Source organism: Doryrhamphus excisus, chromosome 4, assembly GCF_030265055.1.
Source record: "Doryrhamphus excisus isolate RoL2022-K1 chromosome 4, RoL_Dexc_1.0, whole genome shotgun sequence".
Taxonomy (NCBI): domain Eukaryota; kingdom Metazoa; phylum Chordata; class Actinopteri; order Syngnathiformes; family Syngnathidae; genus Doryrhamphus; species Doryrhamphus excisus.
In genome coordinates, this window is record NC_080469.1 from 9,680,643 (window position 1) to 9,697,800 (window position 17,158).

Below are 17,158 nucleotides of genomic sequence, written 5' to 3' on the forward strand. Positions count from 1 at the left end.
TTTCACTTAGTAATATAGAGTGCTGGTTTTGCTTTAAATATATGGAGTGATATACCGTACATTTTGTGTGAAATTATATTGGTAAACAAACATCTGATACAAAATAGTACATTTTGGGTTAGGACTTGTATCGCATTAACACGACTCTACCATCAAATTATTAGTGAGATATGAAGGAAAATTTTAATAGAGTGAAACCTCCAAAGTATAACCAACATTTTCTGTAATATACCTTGACAGCCCTCAAACCATCATGTCAACTCACTAAAACACAAAAGTGTGATAACCACAGAACAGGAAAGGGTGATCAGTATAATAAAGCAATATAATGAAGTTTTATACACATTGTTGAACAGCATAACTATACTGAACGTATCTTTCCTGCCACCATGAGGATTCCAGCAGCACTTACACAATGCTACTAAGTAAAAGTATACTGCTTCCACCTGTTAGGAATGTTCAAATATGACAAACAGTGTCCATACACAAAGTTTATAGTGGCGATAGTGTATGTTATTTTCTATGGGGAAACACTGATTTGAAATTAGAACTGGGAAGTTTGTTCAACTTCGGAGGTTCCAATGTACATGGAAACATAGTAAAATACAGTACTTTACTTAAAATCCATGTAGTCTTAAAAAAAACATTTTATCATTTAATAGCATCCTGTTAACAGCCAGTTGATTATTACAGAGGAATAAAAACTCTCACCATATAACTAAATGTGAACTTTAACACAATACAGTAATTAGAAACACAACAGACCCAATCATTGCATTTATGACATATGCACATTTCCTTCTCAAATAAATGAAGTTTGGAGTTAACCAATGCAACTTTTTGATTTGAATATAGCATGTTTTGATGTGGCAGTGCGGTGAGCTGTGTTGTCGGATACTGTGAGATACATGACAAATTGAGTCCCCTCAAACCTATATAGTTACACCAAAACAATTTTAAGGACATTAGCAATGTTGATCATGATGATCGCGTTTAGCAGAATTCTACAAAAAAAATAAAAATCCTCATTTTTCTGTCAAATCCACATCACATAGAAATAAAAATACTGACGTTTGTCAGATGGCGCCTACAATTTTCCAAGCAATATTTACACATATGTATTATACACTTTGTTTTAATAAAACAGCCTGCCAGAAACATTTAAACACAGCCAGAGACATAAAAAGTAAAAATGACAAGGACCGAAGGTGATCTTGTTTGAAAGGGATGACCATCTTTCTACTTATTCAAGAGCATCCTCGCAAAGTCTGAATTCGATAAAGAATTTGATAGAGCATCTCCAGCACCTCGCTGGGATGCAGTCCCATTCTCAACTTTGCTTGTTGGACCACTTTGGCGATGCAGGGATCGAGGGACCAATGACAATTGCGTGCGTCCTCTGCCTCTCCTGGGAAAAGAATTCAAAAGGTTTCAGGAAGTCTTGAGCAAGAGGCCAATCAGTGAACTTACCCTCCATGGACCTGGCGAGGCATCAGGTTTGCTGCGGGCTGACTGGGACCAGGCTTGTTTGTGTATCTGCGTGGAGGGTTGCTTATAGCAACTGAGATTTTGTTACCATCCACACACAAGCCATCCATTTTTAAGACTGCCTGTGAAGCCTGGGCTTCATCAGCAAACTCAACATACGCCAAACCCTGCAGAAGCACAGAGAGAAAGAGATGGTGGATCCATTTTAGCTGTGTCCTCATCATTTCTATGGTCACCACTTTGTACTTCATGTCCCACCTTGGGTTTTCCTGAGCGATACGTGACCAGACGAACATCTTTAATGGTGCCGTGGCTCCTGCTTATTTCTTCCAGTTGCTCCTTGGTGCAGGAAAATGGTAGCCCAGAGATAAAGATTTTGTGTTTCTCCATAGATGTGTTGTACTTGAACACCTACAGAGAGGTTAACATAGGTTAGTTAAGAGAGATCACTAGTATTGCACACTATGAATCCATCATACGTACCTTAAAGTCTGGGTTCTTGTTCTTGTCTACACATGGTGACACAAACATAGGCCTGCCGTCCACCTCACTTCTGTCCAATTTGAGGGCTTCCGGGACGGACACAGGACTTTCAAACTGTACATAACCATAGCCCTTGAAGCTCCCTTTGTTGCTCGACACAAGGCGAACCTGTTTAATGGGTCCACAGGGCTCAAAGAGTGTCCTAAGTTTGGCCTCGGGCTCCTCTAAGGTGTATGTCAGGTTGCTGATGAACACACTGTTGTTGTCATCCCGGAGCTCAGACTTATCATCGCTTTGCTTCTGTGCACTGGCCTGCTGGGATTTGTTACTTCCAGGTGCAGAACCTTTATAGCCAGGAGGCACATTCTTCCCAAAGAGTCCAGTTTCAGTCTCCATGTACTCCTCTGTGCTGCGCTCACCATTTCCTCTGTGTCGCTTCGGCGCTTGTTCTATCAATGACAGGGGACACAGATTAAGATGTGATGTATTTCCTTACAAGTACAGTAAACTTACAATGACAGTTGTTCTTTCTAATATAAAACAGCAATAATACAGCATCATAACCTTCCTTAAATAATGGCCCATGAGAGGGCCTATAGTTGGACAGGACCCCTATAGTATAATTACCTAATGTCAACAGTGTGACCTAAGCAGATGGGAAAGTCACAAATATACTGTATGGTTTGCCATTTGCTGAAAAACCTTAAAATATGGATAGTGACAACACTGTGTGGAGAGACATTTCCACGTATGGCCCAAAATCCCCTTTCAGCATGTCAAGCATTCTTCCAAAATAAGAAAAGACCGTAAGAAAGTAGTGTTTCCTAGCCCAGAACCCACACATAAATGCAATTAAAAATCTGTGGAGTGACCCGAAGAGGCTGTGCAGAAGAGATGCCCGCCCATCTGACATACTTGCAAGGAAGAGTGAGCACATATGCCGTGTCATTATCATAAGACTACACCATCCCAAAAGAGTGAATGCCGTCATTAAAGCAGAAGTTGCTTCTACGTATTGGTTTTAAGCTTTAGGCAACTTCAGTTCATCTATATTTTAGCTCTTGAAAGAACTTTTTTGGAATTTTGCCCATCATCCACAATCCTTATGAGACATAAGATAAGAGACAGCTCATTACTGCATGTAATGGGACACATGTGTGCCACCTACAAAGCTATTAAAACACCTACACAAATCTCAACAATGTTTTCTATACGTGCTGGAACCACGTAGTAACATGATAACATGTAACACATAGTATTTTGCCGAACTCGCCACCGAGTGTTAAATTGTGGTGTGGCAAGGTGTCAATACAGCAATGACGTAGTTTGATCGCCATAACAATGTTAATAATGTCGGGCAAAATTCCCAAAAACATTTCAACAGATTTATTTATTGTTTAATCAAACAGTAAAGGTTTGGGTCGCATCATTTTTGGGGGAAGTTGTCATATTGTTTAGGACTTCATCAGATATGTGTTCACTTTGTATATGCATTGTATGTGGCATATATTTAGCTATGCATACTGAATTTACCTGTGTGATCATTCCACTCATTTTGCTCAACATCTGCTTTCCTCTTCTCCCCAAACTGACCCCCCTTTTGAACTTTCTTCTGAGCCTTTTTGTCTGTCTTGGCCTTCCGCCTCTGCTCAGCTCGGTCTTCCTCTTGTTGAGCGTGGATGGCTTCTTTTTCTGCCACCTGACGGATGGTCGTGACAGTGAAAAGCAGCAAAAAGATAAAAACGCTCCAACATATGATATTTTGTGATCCAAACCTTTGCCCGTTGCTCATTAAGCCTGTTCAGTCGAGTCTCTGTTTTCTGAACTGCCACATCCCAGTCATCCAAAGAACCTGAATATGCAAATGCAGAAAAGTCATTGTGATCTGCTCAACTGTCTAACCAGTCTACAACCATACAGTATGGGGAGGAGCTCACCTTCCACTCTCTCAAAAGTAAGCAGGACTTCACACACGTGTTCTGGGTAGTCTGAGGTGCATTGAACCGCTCTGTGAAGAGCTTTTCGACAGTGGACAGAATCACCATAAGCTCTGAAGAGAAAGTAAAGTCAGCAGGCACTAAGGTTTGTTGTGTTTGACTTGATTGGTGAAAAGAGCCTGACAGACCTTTCAAGGTTATAGTACTCCAGCCACATGTTGGCATATTTGGCATTCCCTTTTGTCATGATGGTGTCCCACAACTCTCTGGCTTTCTGTATGTTCTTACAATGCAAGGCCTGGGAGGAAAACAGGGACTTTATTTGTACAAACCAGACTGACACACAGATACAACAACACACACTAACGCATAATACAACAAATAATGAATGCAAAAAAAGCTAATTTAAAGAATATGGTTCAACACAACAGGGGTTCATCTCTTAAACATAGTTGCCAAAGTGACACTTACCTCAATCCTTGCCCAAATCTGCATAAGGTTACAGGAAGGGTCTCCACTTTCTCCAAATCCTGCAGAGTCATGACACCATGAGTTAGACTGGGATTTAATTTTAATTAACCAATACAACATTATAGGGCTGCCACGAGACACCCAACTCATGAGACGAGACACAAGATTGGGTCCACTAGTCTGAGATGAGACAAGATTGACACAGCGACCGAGTGGTTGGCATTCTCACAAAACAGCTTTTCTCCAAACAAGTGTCATTTTAATCTCTCAAGCTCTCATGACACCCCTACAACATTATGTATGAGAATCCACCTACTTTCTTCAACATCTTGTTTCATGTAGTCCAGACAGCGAGTAAAGGCGCCTCGTAGCTCCTCCAACTCTTTACTTGACTCTGTGACATCAGCAGAGAAACAATGGCTGAATTCAAAGGTTTCCAAACGCAAAGACAAATGCTGGATTCATCTGGTGCAGCTCTCACCTTGGCTGAAATCCACACGTCTCCTCAGGTAGTCGAGGTAAGCCTGCCAGATCTCCACATAATCCGTAGCTTGAATGAAACCAGCATTCAGCGCCTTTTCAAACACATCTGTGGGAAAGAGGGTCTCATTCAGTAACTTGACAGACGAGCTGAAAATGAGCTGAAGTTAGTCAAAGAGTTTACCTGAGACAGTTTGATGGGTGCCCCCGTGCCTTTCTACAGCCAGTAGGTAGCTCTTCCACAGACCCATAGTCCACGGGCAGTTTCTGACGGCACGATCATGAGTGGACAGAACCAAGTCTTTGATTTTCAGCTGACGGTCCTGGAGAGGCCAAAGAAAAATATGTGTATGTCTTTACAGAGACAGTAAAACAAACATTTTTCTGATGAGTAATAATAGCCAATTAATCAACAGGGTTACATTTTTAACCTTGGCCAATACTTACAAGATACGTGGTGAATTTTGTCCACATGTCTGGTACCAGACAGTTCTCTGCCAGCGCTCGCTCAAACGTTATCTGAATCCGTGCCGGGTCACCCGCCTTCATTTCAAAGTCAATGTAGGTCTGATACTCGGCCAGTTTAGGTGTCTCTGCCACCAGCTGCAACAAGACAACATTAGAAACACTAAGGACAGCATTCAAATGAACCAAAAGGTATTGTGTCAGTCAATCAAGTGTGAATTCTCATTGAAGGTTTCTTACCAGTGACTCTTCAAAAGGCTTGCACTTCTCCTTCTGCTGCAAAGCATTTTTGTATTGGCTCAACACTGTCTCAGGTGGCCCGTGGTCAGCCCATTCCTCGTACTCTGCATATGTTGCCTCCATGTCTAGAGAAAAGACCATTATTAATATAACGGTATGTATAGCAGACATTTATATTATTAAAATGATCAAATAGAGATAAATTCAAAATTACGTCACTGTTATAAATTCAAAAAGCTTTCAATATTGATTTAAAATCTAATCAACACAATGTGTGACAAGCAAACCAGTTTCTTATGAGCAGTTGCAGACAACACAAAACGGAATGCTGCTCATTGTACACCAAACCATCTGGAGTGAAAAGAGGGTATCCTTACCCATTAAAGGGATGGCCAGCTGGCGGCGGAACAGTGTATGGATGCGCTGAAGCTGCTTGTTCAGCAGCTCTTGCTCATCATGGTTGGGAATCCTGCCAGGAGGGGGCTGAAGGAAAAGACAATAGGAAGATGAAATAAAGTCATCCAAATGAAAGTGAGTGAAGTGCTAACGCAAACACATCTAGAAAGACCAGTGTAGCTGGCAACTCAAACAGCATATTATAAGTGACTACTCTATCATGCAAATGAAGCAAATATGAATATTATTTGGGGGAATTGCAGCTGTTAACATAGTGTCCAATGAAGAGATTACAGACCTGTACTGTGGCCAGAATAGCATTCTCAAACTCTCTGTACGCCTCCCACACAGTCTGTCCCTTGGTCATGTGAAGCCCGACAGCCGTGATAGCTCTCTCAAAGATGGATCTCACTCTTTCGATGCCGCCTGGTGATCCCATACCACCAATGGAATACTGGGCATATTCAAGCCAGATATCTGGGCCTGGGTGTAAAAACAAGATGCTGAATGTTAGGATTTTGTCCCAGCTAGATGTCAAATACTGTAACAGGTTTACCACGATACACTCACAGATGTAGTCTTTTACAGCCCTCTCAAAGAGTTCATTGACTTTTTCTCGGTTTGGTTCATCTTCATTCAGGCGAATCTCATCTTTGAGCCAATCTAGCCAGATCTCTGTGGGATTCAATAGAGGAGTTCAGGCAATCAATTTTTGTGAACCAGGGCCCACAGTGGATATACACCAACCTTCTGTGAGAGGAAAAAGCTCGCTCATCTTCTGCCTTGCCTTCCGCAGACGAACAAGCTCTCCCTCCTGCTTCAGTAGTTTGATGAGATCTACGTGGCAGTTGTAGTCAAAAGCATTGATTGATAGCTACAAAAAAGAGAGCAATCAACAATACAATTACAATTAAACACACAACTTTTTTACAAGAAAACTAATGCTGAGGAAACATTCATACAGTATAGTGAGATATTTGTAGTCCCATTCATCTTTCTTTAGTGTCGTTTCAGTCATCAAAACTGTATTTAGAGACATGCCCTATTCAGAAAAAGTTACTGATATTCACCTTTTTGGTGAAATTTCAAGATGAACCCAAAATGCATTACAAACTCTTGAGGTAAAGTTAATTTGTAAACTTTTCTGAAGTTTGGAATGCACTTGTCCAACTGTTCTGTTTTAGTATGTTTTGCACCACTTGCTGTTGTCGACCCAGGAGCTCAATGGCAAACCCCACGTATAATCAAATTAATCATTATCATCATCATCATTAATCGAACAACAACCTTTCAAGTCTCTCTGTATCTATGTGGAACGTGCTGATGACACTTTGTGACACTTTAAGTGGCCACTTCCCTCTGATAGGATCCTGTATGCAGCCTCACAATTGTCAGGTGATGTTTACCAATGTTGTTTACCAATTATAATTCAGCCAGGAAATGTATTGGTTGATTCATGGATCACAAACCCATTATGAATTTGTTGTTCAGCTCCTGGAAAGGTTAGAATGAGGCATGCGCTGATTGATGTGGATTGATGTGATCTTGTGTGCGAAGCACATTAAATAGGTGTAATTTAATTTGACATTAGAAGAACACTTGACAGAGTATGGTAAGTTTTCAAGGCTCACAGTGCAGCATCAGTTAAACGGCAGCTAATTCAGCCAAAAAGCTGGGCAACACTTAGGTTAGGTTAAGCAAATAACCCCCAAAATAATGTAATCTTTTTCAGGTGTGGAGGACACCAGGTTCCGCTGACTGCTCTCTCACTTGGAGCCCCACTGCCTGCTACAATTCATTCCCCATGTACTAGTATTACTCTAAAACAGGTATCAAATTCAACGTTTCAGTCTAGATAGCCCCTCAGATCAATGAAAAATGTGTTTTATTTTTCTCAAGCTGCTGCACCACTCTTGAAGCCTGTCTCACACATTTGAACCTCTGGGTCTAGAACATCATGCTAAATTCTTAATTACCACTTGATGACAGGATAATGGAATTGTACTGCGAGTTTGTGTGCGTGAAATGTGAGTGCATGTCTTGCAGTAAATGTATTAATATACAGAATTGTTGTTTTCACTCTGTAAAATGTAGGCATTTGATGATAGAAGAGAATCGTTTCACTGAGCTATGTAGTTCCCTTTCTTGTAGTAGCTCTGACGTCACACTGTACCGACAAAGCACACTCGCGTGCCCCGTCACTATTCGTTAGCATCACGTCACGACAACTTCGCAGATTTAAGTAATTTAACTAACTACAACCAACAATTCGTCTCTATTAACTTATGTTACACCCGTTGGTATTGTAGTACCACTTCGTAAAGCTGCTGTGTAATTGTCAGTGAGTGTTTAGCACCCATTCATTTTTGTTAGCTTCTCTGCTAATGTTAGTTGACTCTGAGTGATTGAGAATTACCTGCTCTTCAAGTCGTTGTATTTCGGCTTCATTTTCCTTTTCGTCTTCTGACGTATCGCCCTCTTCGTCATCTGAATTTTCCACTCCCATACCTTCCTCGTCGTCGCTCTCCGAGTCCATTTCTCGCTCTTCCATCCCCGCATCGTCCTCCTCCATGTCTTGCAAATGCGTATGCTCTGCGTTGCTTGACGCTGCCATGTTGGAAAGGCTCTCTGCCTGGTAACAACCCTAAACAACCCCAATCCAACGCTGTGATGCCAATTATTGGCCGCTAGTGGGCGCTCACAACCCTTTGCTCCTGACCTCCGTATTTGTCAACAAACCGATTGGAGTCATATTTATTCGGGCATTTTCGTCAATTTTCGAGTTCTGAAGATGGCGATGGCCCTACGAAAGTCGTCGTCGTTGTTGGTTAACAGAAGGTTGTTGCCGAATACTCTTTGTTCATATCACAGAAAGGTAACTAAATCATCTTGCGACACGTTTGGTAATTGTGGTAATGTAGCATTAGCATTTGTTGAGTTGTCTGCGTGTTCACTGTGTTAGCGTGCTGCTGGTTTAGTTAGCATGTTCTTAGAACATAGCTAGCTAAATAAACGTTAATGTGGTTGTGTTTATCTCTTGCAAAGGTTGTGGACCACTACGAAAACCCAAGAAATGTGGGCTCATTAGATAAAAACGCTAAAAATGTAGGAACTGGATTGGTGGGTGCGCCAGCCTGTGGGGACGTTATGAAACTTCAGGTAAGTAAAAAAATAACCTTATACTAATAAATTTGTTATTTAGCAGATTATGACCTCTATTCTGTCGTTTATTTTCAGATTGAGGTGGATGAGAACGGTAAGATTGTGGACGCCAAATTCAAGACATTTGGCTGCGGATCAGCCATTGCTTCGAGCTCTTTGGCAACCGAGTGGGTGAAGGGAAAGTCGGTGAGTCGAAAGGGACTCAAACAATGAGTGTTTTTGCTCCTTTAGAATTTATTGACGTTCCACTGGTCTTTTTTTCTTGCAGATTGATGAAGCTTTGAGGATCAAGAACACAGACATTGCCAAAGAGCTCTCACTTCCCCCTGTCAAACTTCATTGTTCCAGTAAGAAAGATGTCAAGTCTTAGGCTGTTTCAGTTCACGCACTTCCATACTTGTACTTAGCATTTTGAGTCCATAAGAGACTTGCAAAAGAATTACAGCAAAATGCAGTACGCCACCAGTTCTCAGATTTTGTAGTCAACACGCCCCAAATGGTGAATGTGCAGCATAGCATAGCATTGCACAAGAGGAGGAACTCCAGTGGTTGTAATTCATAATTAAAAAGAGGAGGAAAGCTGATATATATTGCATAATTTGTCATAAGTAAGTAGGTTACATAGTATAAATATTGAAGTGCGTGAATATGTTGCCCAAGCATCATGTTGTCTGTCATTTGTTCTTTGGCCAAGCCACTGTGACAATAAGTGTTTTAAGTTTACACATCTGTCATGTTTCAGTGCTGGCAGAAGACGCCATCAAAGCAGCCCTGTCTGACTACAAAATAAAGCAACAAGACGGGGAGAAGAATGCCTAACTCAGCAGTTAATTCGTCACTATTAATCATCTATAATAGGCTGGTGGTACCTCAGGAATGTGTCATGATGGGAAAACTGGGAGTCATCAATTGACAATTATTTCTTTTTTGGCAATAGTCATGTAAGAAAACCCATATTTGCATTTGTGATTTTATCATCAGTCCCATACTGAAAAACTGAATAAACCTATATGAATACTGTTTGTCCTCTGGATGTTTTTTTTTCTAGAGTACACAATAGTATAGTATTCAGTATTCATGCCAGTGTTCATTTTGGTGCCAAGGTGTTTATTTGGCTGCAGGGCAATTGAGGTAAATGTTATGAAATCTAATATACTGTATACTAGCATGTATGTATGTACATACATGTACATACAGAGCATTCAATCCCACCTTCGGCCATCTCTGTGTGGAGTTTGCATGTTCTCCCCGTGCATGCGTGGGTTTTCTCCGGGTACTCCAGTTTCCTCCCACATTCCAAAAACATGCTAGGTTAATTGGTGACTCCAAATTGTCCATAGGTGTTAATGTGAGTGTGAATGGTTGTTTGTCTATATGTGCCCTGTGATTGGCTGGCGACCAGTCCAGGGTGTACCCCGTCTCTCGCTCGAAGACAGCCGGGATAGACTCCAGCACCCCCCACAACCCTCGTGGGGATAAGCGAAAATGAATGAGTGTCCTTAAGGAAACACAATATCAAGGTAAAACTCATATACTCAATATCATTTGATGAATAATTTAGCACTACAACTCTATATGTTATCCTATCATCGGCCTGCCCAATGTCCATCATTTCAGGTTTCACATATCAAACTAGATGGCAATATTACGTCCCACACCATTAGGTACACCGGGTGCACAGTGTATTGCTCAATGGCATGCATTGCAGTCATACACCACTGCAAACTGCAGGCACAACAATAAACATCATGTTAAGACCATTCTAACAGAAAAAAGGCAAGATTTTTGATGCAGCTGTTTTATCATGAGATTGTACAGGTGTACCTATTTAAATGTCTGATGGCCGAGTGTGATTTTGTGGTCTCCAGGTTAATAAAACAACAGAAATGCCATAATCCACAGATTTATTATACAAGAGAGAAGAAAAGAAGAAAACCATTGGAAAACGCACAGCTAGAAATGAAGACAATTTGGTAAAACTCTATTAAAACTGAACTTTTCACAGTTAGACTACTTTGAGGATTTATTACATCAGACAACCACCACAAATAATGTATATTGACAAATATATAAGCACCACTAAAGCTAAACCTCTGATTTTGCCAATATGCGTAGGATCTTTGAGAATAAACAACTTATTAAACATCCATCAAACTTAGATAATGTACTGTATACATAAAGAAGCTAATACAAATACAGTCCTCTAAAAATATCCATAACTGTATTTCTCATTATTGAGGACAAGGTTTTTAATTTAGTTGCATAGAACATACGGTTAAATTGTTTCACTTTTTCTGTTTTATTTGGCAAGTTAAATGTCAAGATTGTGGAAAGAAGATATATGCAAAAGACATAAATACATATTAAAGTGTCAATAAAGAAAGTGTTTTTTTAATGTATGCAAGTAAAAGATGCAAAAATACAAAAAGATGCGACTTGTAGCACCAAATAATTCACTCAAAGGCAAAAGTGTCTTATGTCTTCAGATTGGATGTCTTATACAGCAGGACATTATGAGGGGATTCCTCTGTCTTGGCAGGCATATCTTTACATTGAAACATTATTCTGGGATTTATATTAGATAAATAATTAATATTGACCAAAGTGTCAAAGATATAGTGTATATATAGTGTATTTACTTCGCTATAGTGTATATAGCGAAGATAGTGTATTTATATTCATTATGTTTCACCCTTTAGCTTCACATGACAACAGCTGTTTTTTTCTCAACAAAACTGCTTTTTGAAATTTAATTTAAATAAATGTATTTATTTTAAACTGCATTCATGCACCAGACACAACATTAGGTACACCGGCACCTGAAACTACAATAAGTATATGCAATATACAGCTTTTGCAAAGATGTATTCATTACTTTAATAAAAGCAGGAATCCATAGTACGTTTTATATTGTAGAGGTATTGGACATACCTCTCAGTAGCATCCCCACATCTTCAATAATAGATGAAAACTGAGCATTTTCATCTTTGAGAGGCCTTACTCAGTGTACCTAATGTTGTGTCTTGTAAGTGTATTCATTCAATGCACGATGGAGCAACCAAGTAGTCCAATTCCTATTTGATGTGTTTGAATGCAAGTACAGGTGTCAACATGGTCTAGTGGTGGCCCTTCTTCAGATGGCAGGTGCACACAGGCTGACTGGAGGTGGTCTGCACCTCCTCCCTGTACCTCTGCTCTTTGTGTTTGGGCTCCTCTCTCCATTTCTCCACCTTCTCCACCTCCTCCACCTCCCTGACCTTCCTCACCTCCTGGCGGGGTGATGACTTCACCTCTCTTCCTTTCTCTCCCACCAGAGCCTTGGAGGGCATGCGCAGGTTCTTTGGCGATGCCCTGCTTTGTATCTGAACCCTCTTGACATGGTCCACGGCGTACGGCCTCTCCTGGGAATCGTTCAAACTCTTATGTCCACCGCTTTTATCCGCTGCGTATTTCCGAGGAGGATGAGAAGTGGGCTTGTGAGCTTCCAGCTTGCGCTTCTGACCCATGGCAGAGGCACAGCAGATGATAAAAACCATAACGATGAGAAGAGAGGTCACAACAACAATGATAAGGAGATTCTGCTGCAGGAAGTCCACCACTTTAGTCAGAACAAAGTCCTTCAGGCGGATCATGGTGGTGGTTATGGTGTTGGTGAGGGAGGGTGCCTTAGTAGCGGCACTGACTTCAACAGGAGCACGGGTGGAGAAGGACTTAGGGAAGAGGAGCTCCAGCCCGTCATCACCGCTACCATCCATGGATATGTTGTAGAACATTGGAGTGGACTGAGCCACATTCCACCACAGTGACAGCAGCGTCACACAGGTTATATGCACAACCAAGCGGGATGTCATCTTTACAGCAAAACCCTGCAACATCAAAATAATGCACAAAGATTAAAAAGCCGCACCCTTTGCCCCTGAAAGCATCAAACAATTCAGCCAACAACCCTGTTCAGATCCATTGGGTTAGGAGGGGCTGTCCTGTCTAAGGCAAATGAGCCACTACTCACTCCACCCCCTTCTTGAAGCAGCTTCAGCAGGAAACTTGCAGCCAAAGTCTTATTTCTACACTGGAGGATCAACTCTGAAGTTAAGATATTATGGACTTCAACCTTTAAACGGTGCTCCTCTGTGGTCTGGAGCCCCAAATGAACTACTAACAATCCTAGATTGAACAAAGCAAAACTTGTTCTCAATCAGAAATCACTCCACACTTTTTATTGCTCTCTGGATCTACCATAATTTAATTATTGTGTGGAAATATGGGCTAATAACTATAAAAGCAATCACTCGCTAAATGTACTGCAAAAAAGGTCAGTAAGGATAATTCACAATGCCGCCTACAGAGAACATACTAACTCCATATTTCTAAAATCACAAATACTTAAAAAAACAACCTTAAACTGTATTATGGAAAGCAGGAAGTGAACAAATGTAACAGTTACTGATTGTAAAAGTACCAGATGGAAGGGTAGGATTTAATAAGCTTTGCTTCTTCCTACTCCTTTTGGACATGTGGAACTGTGAACTGATTATGTGATGCACTCAATTGTAATCTGATGCATGTTCAAATGAAATAAAACCATTACCATTACCATAGATAAATATTAATGGGACGGTATGGCTCAGGTGGTAGAGTGGTTGTCTCCCAACCTAAGGGTTGTGGGTTCGACTCTCTGCCCTCCTGTGATCATGTTGAAGTATCCTTGGGCAAAATACTGAACCCCCATTGCTAGTAAATGTGCTAACAGTGGCTTGGAGGTAGAAAATGACAATCTATGCAAATGGCTATTAGACCAGGGGTCCTCAACCACAGCAAGCAGGGGCCATGGACAATGGGTGGGGCCAAAAAAAAAGAATTACATCAGTTGTGACACGGGAAAGTTGTAACCAACTCTTATCGTTTCAGTGTTTGCCCACTTCCTCGTTGATCTCACATGGCAGCTACCAAGGCTGATTTCATTGACCAACACCAAACTTTGCTTAGAACTTGCACAGTTTCATATATCATAAATCATATGACTTAAGTAAGTAAATTAAATGTAAAATGTGGTGCATTTTCCCCTTGCTTATGTGTCACTACTGTGCTATTACATACACTTTCAACCTCTGTTTTTGGCTTATTTTACCCCATTTTACCTCAGTAGTGGTAGTAACAAAGGAACACCACGCATATGTCATTAATACACAAGGTCTACTATTGTTGCAGGGGTATATGTGCCAAGTCCCTCAGCCAAAAACTCACATGGAATTTCAGAAAGCATGAATTTCTTTTCTTGAGCCTCACTGATGAAAAAATAAGAATTTATTTAATTAGCAACAATGCAAAACCCTGGAGGTATTTTTTACATGTGCAAAGGGACGAATTGATGAAAGGTAGCAATTTCCTCGCCATTAAAAAAAAAATGCTTTTTGTCTTGTCAGTCTGAGGTGGTTAAAAAGGAGAGGTTGTCAAAAGGGTGAGAGTCTCCTGGGATTGAACTTGTTTGGACTGGAAAAGTTGTGTGTTTAAGTTCAAGAACTTGTCAATTTGCGGATTAATAAAGGTTTGGTCTTCATCCATTCACACACAGCATCACCGCCACTGCTTACAGATTGAAATGTTAAAATATCAACAAGAGATGATGAATAATGTAACAGTTTTTCCTGCCTGCACCAAGCAACAAGAAGCTTTTCCTTATGCTACTTCCTCGGTCAGGAATGAACCTTCATGCACATGGCGCTGCATTGTATTTCAAATCCTCATGTATCACCTCAAACGTATTCTATGACATCCTGGTGGGTCTAGAACCTAAAAACTACATGTAACTTCAGGTTTCCATTTCTCATTTTACAACAGCAAATCTATTTTAGCAAGGCAGCAGAGCCATTACTTATTTGGGGTGGAGACAGTCAGTTTGGTGCTGCAGGCCTTATAATTTGTAGAGCAGGGAGAAGCCACCCATCCACCACACCAAAGCCAGCAGGAAGTTCTTGTCCAGATTGTGCACAGAGGCGTGGGACGTCAGTGGCTATGGCCTCTATATTTACACTGGGCACCAGCTGCTGTGGGCTGGTGCACACAGAGAAATATGTTGACTTACTAAAACAACCTTGCAGCAAAATAATGGTAGCTAAGTAGTCCTAGCTACCAAACTCATCATGGAGTTCAGCAAAAAAATGTATAAAAATTCGTATTCCACTCAAGACTTTTAAGGTAATGCCATAATTGGAAGATTTTACGAAGATTTTAGGCTAAGGTAAAGGCTCCTCCTATTGTCAAAATACAGTGTAAGTAGGACTCTCTCTGTGTGGTCACACATAGGCACACTACACCAGATGGTTAGATTGGGTGTTCAGCTACAGGGACTGCCTGTTCAATCCCCATAATTACAGCCATAATTACATTTACTGCATTTTGCTGCTGGGTGCACACTGTCTCTGAGTGAAAGACATGGCGACTGCAGTCATCTTCATCTGAAATACATGGGCATCATATGAGAACATCATTGGGGTCCATTTTCTATGCTGCTTGTCCTCACGAGGGTCGTGGGGTCCGCTGGAGCCTATCCCAGTTGATTTTTGGGCAAGAGGCGGAGTACACCCCGGACTGGTCGCCAGCCAATCACAGGGCACATATAGACAAACAGCAATTCTTATATTCACATTTATAACTATGGACAATTTAGAACCTCCAGTTAACCTAACATTCATTTTTTTCGGAATGTGGGAGGATATAAATATAAAAAACTTACACACCCTGGACTAGTCACCAACCAATCACAGGGCACATATAGACAAACAACCATTCACACTCACATTCATACCTATGGACAATTTGTAGTAGTCAATTAACCTAGCATGTTTTTGGAATGTGGGAGGAAAACAGAGTACCCGGAAAAAAACATGCATGCACGGGGAGAACCTGCACACAGAGATGACCAAACAGAGATTTGAACCTGGGTCTTTCTGATCTCCCGACTGTGTGGACAATATGCTAACCAGTAGGCCCAATTTGGGGGTCATTCTTTACAGATATATACAAAAAAAACCTACAGATCATCAAAGGTTGCTTCAAAAAAAAAAAAAAGAGTAAACTGAAAAAATACTACAGTGAAAAAAGAAAGAACAACAACTTTACAACCTGTACTATCTTCTATAAAATACGCGTAATTACAGATAAAGATATATGTAGTAATATGTATCCTTGTAGTAAATTACCGTGAATACCTGGACTTACTTGGTAGTAACAATACATAATAAATAGTTCAGTCACACATTAATGTTATGCTGTTAAGAAACAATACACATGTAAAGATATGAACCCATTCCATCCTGATAATGTTTGTATACTTACCAATGATGCTGGTGTTTCTCGCAAGCAGGACCACAGGGAGTCGAGGACAGAGAGGTGAAAAAAGGCGACTAGAAGAGAGGAGGAGCGTTTCCGAGCATTCCGGTCCCTGTTATACTGAAGGATTTTTTTAAACTGCTTACTGCTAAGTTATGTCCATCCCTCTGTGTTTCAACTTCTCCTCCCTCTTTCTCTTCTTGACTTCATGACATGTTTGAGACTTCTTACATTGTACTTTTTTTTCAGATTATGAGAGGGCAGAGAATGGAGAAAATGTTTTGTGGACAACACTAACCTCAAATAGAAAGTTTGGGCTAAAGTGTAATTAAACATTGTGTGTGCTGACTGCTTTACATGGATGAAGTAGCTAATATAGTAGATGAGCTGATGAATGCTTCAAAACACAGTGGCTACGTTGCATTTGGTAGATCGGACCCATGTTGCAGATTATTTCTGTTCATGGTGGGGCGAGTCTCAACTCTTTTGGCCTCTCTAATTACATGCCCTTGATTACAGCCTGTCTCTGAAGCGCATACAAGACCAGTACAGGGAGAAAGGCAGCCTCTTATCCTAAAACACGTGTAGCGCGCCAGCGTTTAAACTGTACTGAATTCAAAGCATCTATTAAAAATGACTTCTACCAAAATGTCTTAATTACACCATATGGTATGAGCAAAATTAGGTTGCAATTAAGTACAACTCAA

At 40.8% G+C, this 17,158-nt stretch overlaps 3 protein-coding genes across 3 annotated transcripts; 1 reads left to right on the forward strand and 2 right to left on the reverse strand.

The window, feature by feature from the left end:
- Positions 1-130: 130 nt before the first annotated feature.
- Positions 131-8,609, reverse strand: sart3 (spliceosome associated factor 3, U4/U6 recycling protein). Its single transcript, XM_058071193.1, has 19 exons — positions 8,377-8,609; positions 6,708-6,834; positions 6,531-6,635; positions 6,259-6,443; positions 5,942-6,047; positions 5,565-5,689; positions 5,307-5,462; positions 5,044-5,182; positions 4,861-4,968; positions 4,696-4,773; positions 4,380-4,438; positions 4,097-4,206; positions 3,909-4,021; positions 3,747-3,823; positions 3,505-3,670; positions 1,972-2,420; positions 1,747-1,899; positions 1,471-1,655; positions 131-1,408 (listed from the first exon to the last, which is right to left on the reverse strand). Exons 1-19 carry the CDS (start codon positions 8,572-8,574, stop codon positions 1,240-1,242), a joined length of 2,808 nt encoding a protein of 935 aa, XP_057927176.1. The 5' UTR covers positions 8,575-8,609; the 3' UTR covers positions 131-1,239.
- Positions 8,157-10,142, forward strand: iscu (iron-sulfur cluster assembly enzyme). Its single transcript, XM_058071196.1, has 5 exons — positions 8,157-8,835; positions 9,006-9,119; positions 9,198-9,308; positions 9,391-9,469; positions 9,865-10,142. Exons 1-5 carry the CDS (start codon positions 8,752-8,754, stop codon positions 9,939-9,941), a joined length of 465 nt encoding a protein of 154 aa, XP_057927179.1. The 5' UTR covers positions 8,157-8,751; the 3' UTR covers positions 9,942-10,142.
- Positions 10,143-12,238: 2,096 nt separating this feature from the next.
- On the reverse strand, positions 12,239-16,721 carry tmem119a (transmembrane protein 119a). Its single transcript, XM_058071195.1, has 2 exons — positions 16,458-16,721; positions 12,239-12,988 (listed from the first exon to the last, which is right to left on the reverse strand). The coding sequence occupies exon 2, from the start codon at positions 12,971-12,973 to the stop codon at positions 12,239-12,241; it is 735 nt and encodes a 244-aa protein (XP_057927178.1). The 5' UTR covers positions 12,974-12,988; positions 16,458-16,721.
- Between the last annotated feature and the right edge of the window lie 437 nt (positions 16,722-17,158).

What these genes read in the sequence shown, in the direction of transcription:
- sart3 (XM_058071193.1), bottom strand. Translation starts at nt 8,574, where the DNA reads ATGGCAGCGTCAAGCAACGCAGAGCATACGCATTTGCAAGACATGGAG. An exon ending in GAAACAAGATGTTGAAGAAA is followed by an intron (nt 4,439 to 4,695) that starts GTAGGTGGATTC and finishes ATGACTCTGCAG; the next exon opens with GATTTGGAGAAAGTGGAGAC. An exon ending in AGATTTGGGCAAGGATTGAG is followed by an intron (nt 4,207 to 4,379) that starts GTAAGTGTCACT and finishes TTTTCCTCCCAG; the next exon opens with GCCTTGCATTGTAAGAACAT.
- iscu (XM_058071196.1), top strand. Translation starts at nt 8,752, where the DNA reads ATGGCGATGGCCCTACGAAAGTCGTCGTCGTTGTTGGTTAACAGAAGG. An exon ending in TTTGTTCATATCACAGAAAG is followed by an intron (nt 8,836 to 9,005) that starts GTAACTAAATCA and finishes TCTCTTGCAAAG; the next exon opens with GTTGTGGACCACTACGAAAA. An exon ending in GGGACGTTATGAAACTTCAG is followed by an intron (nt 9,120 to 9,197) that starts GTAAGTAAAAAA and finishes GTTTATTTTCAG; the next exon opens with ATTGAGGTGGATGAGAACGG.
- tmem119a (XM_058071195.1), bottom strand. Translation starts at nt 12,973, where the DNA reads ATGACATCCCGCTTGGTTGTGCATATAACCTGTGTGACGCTGCTGTCA.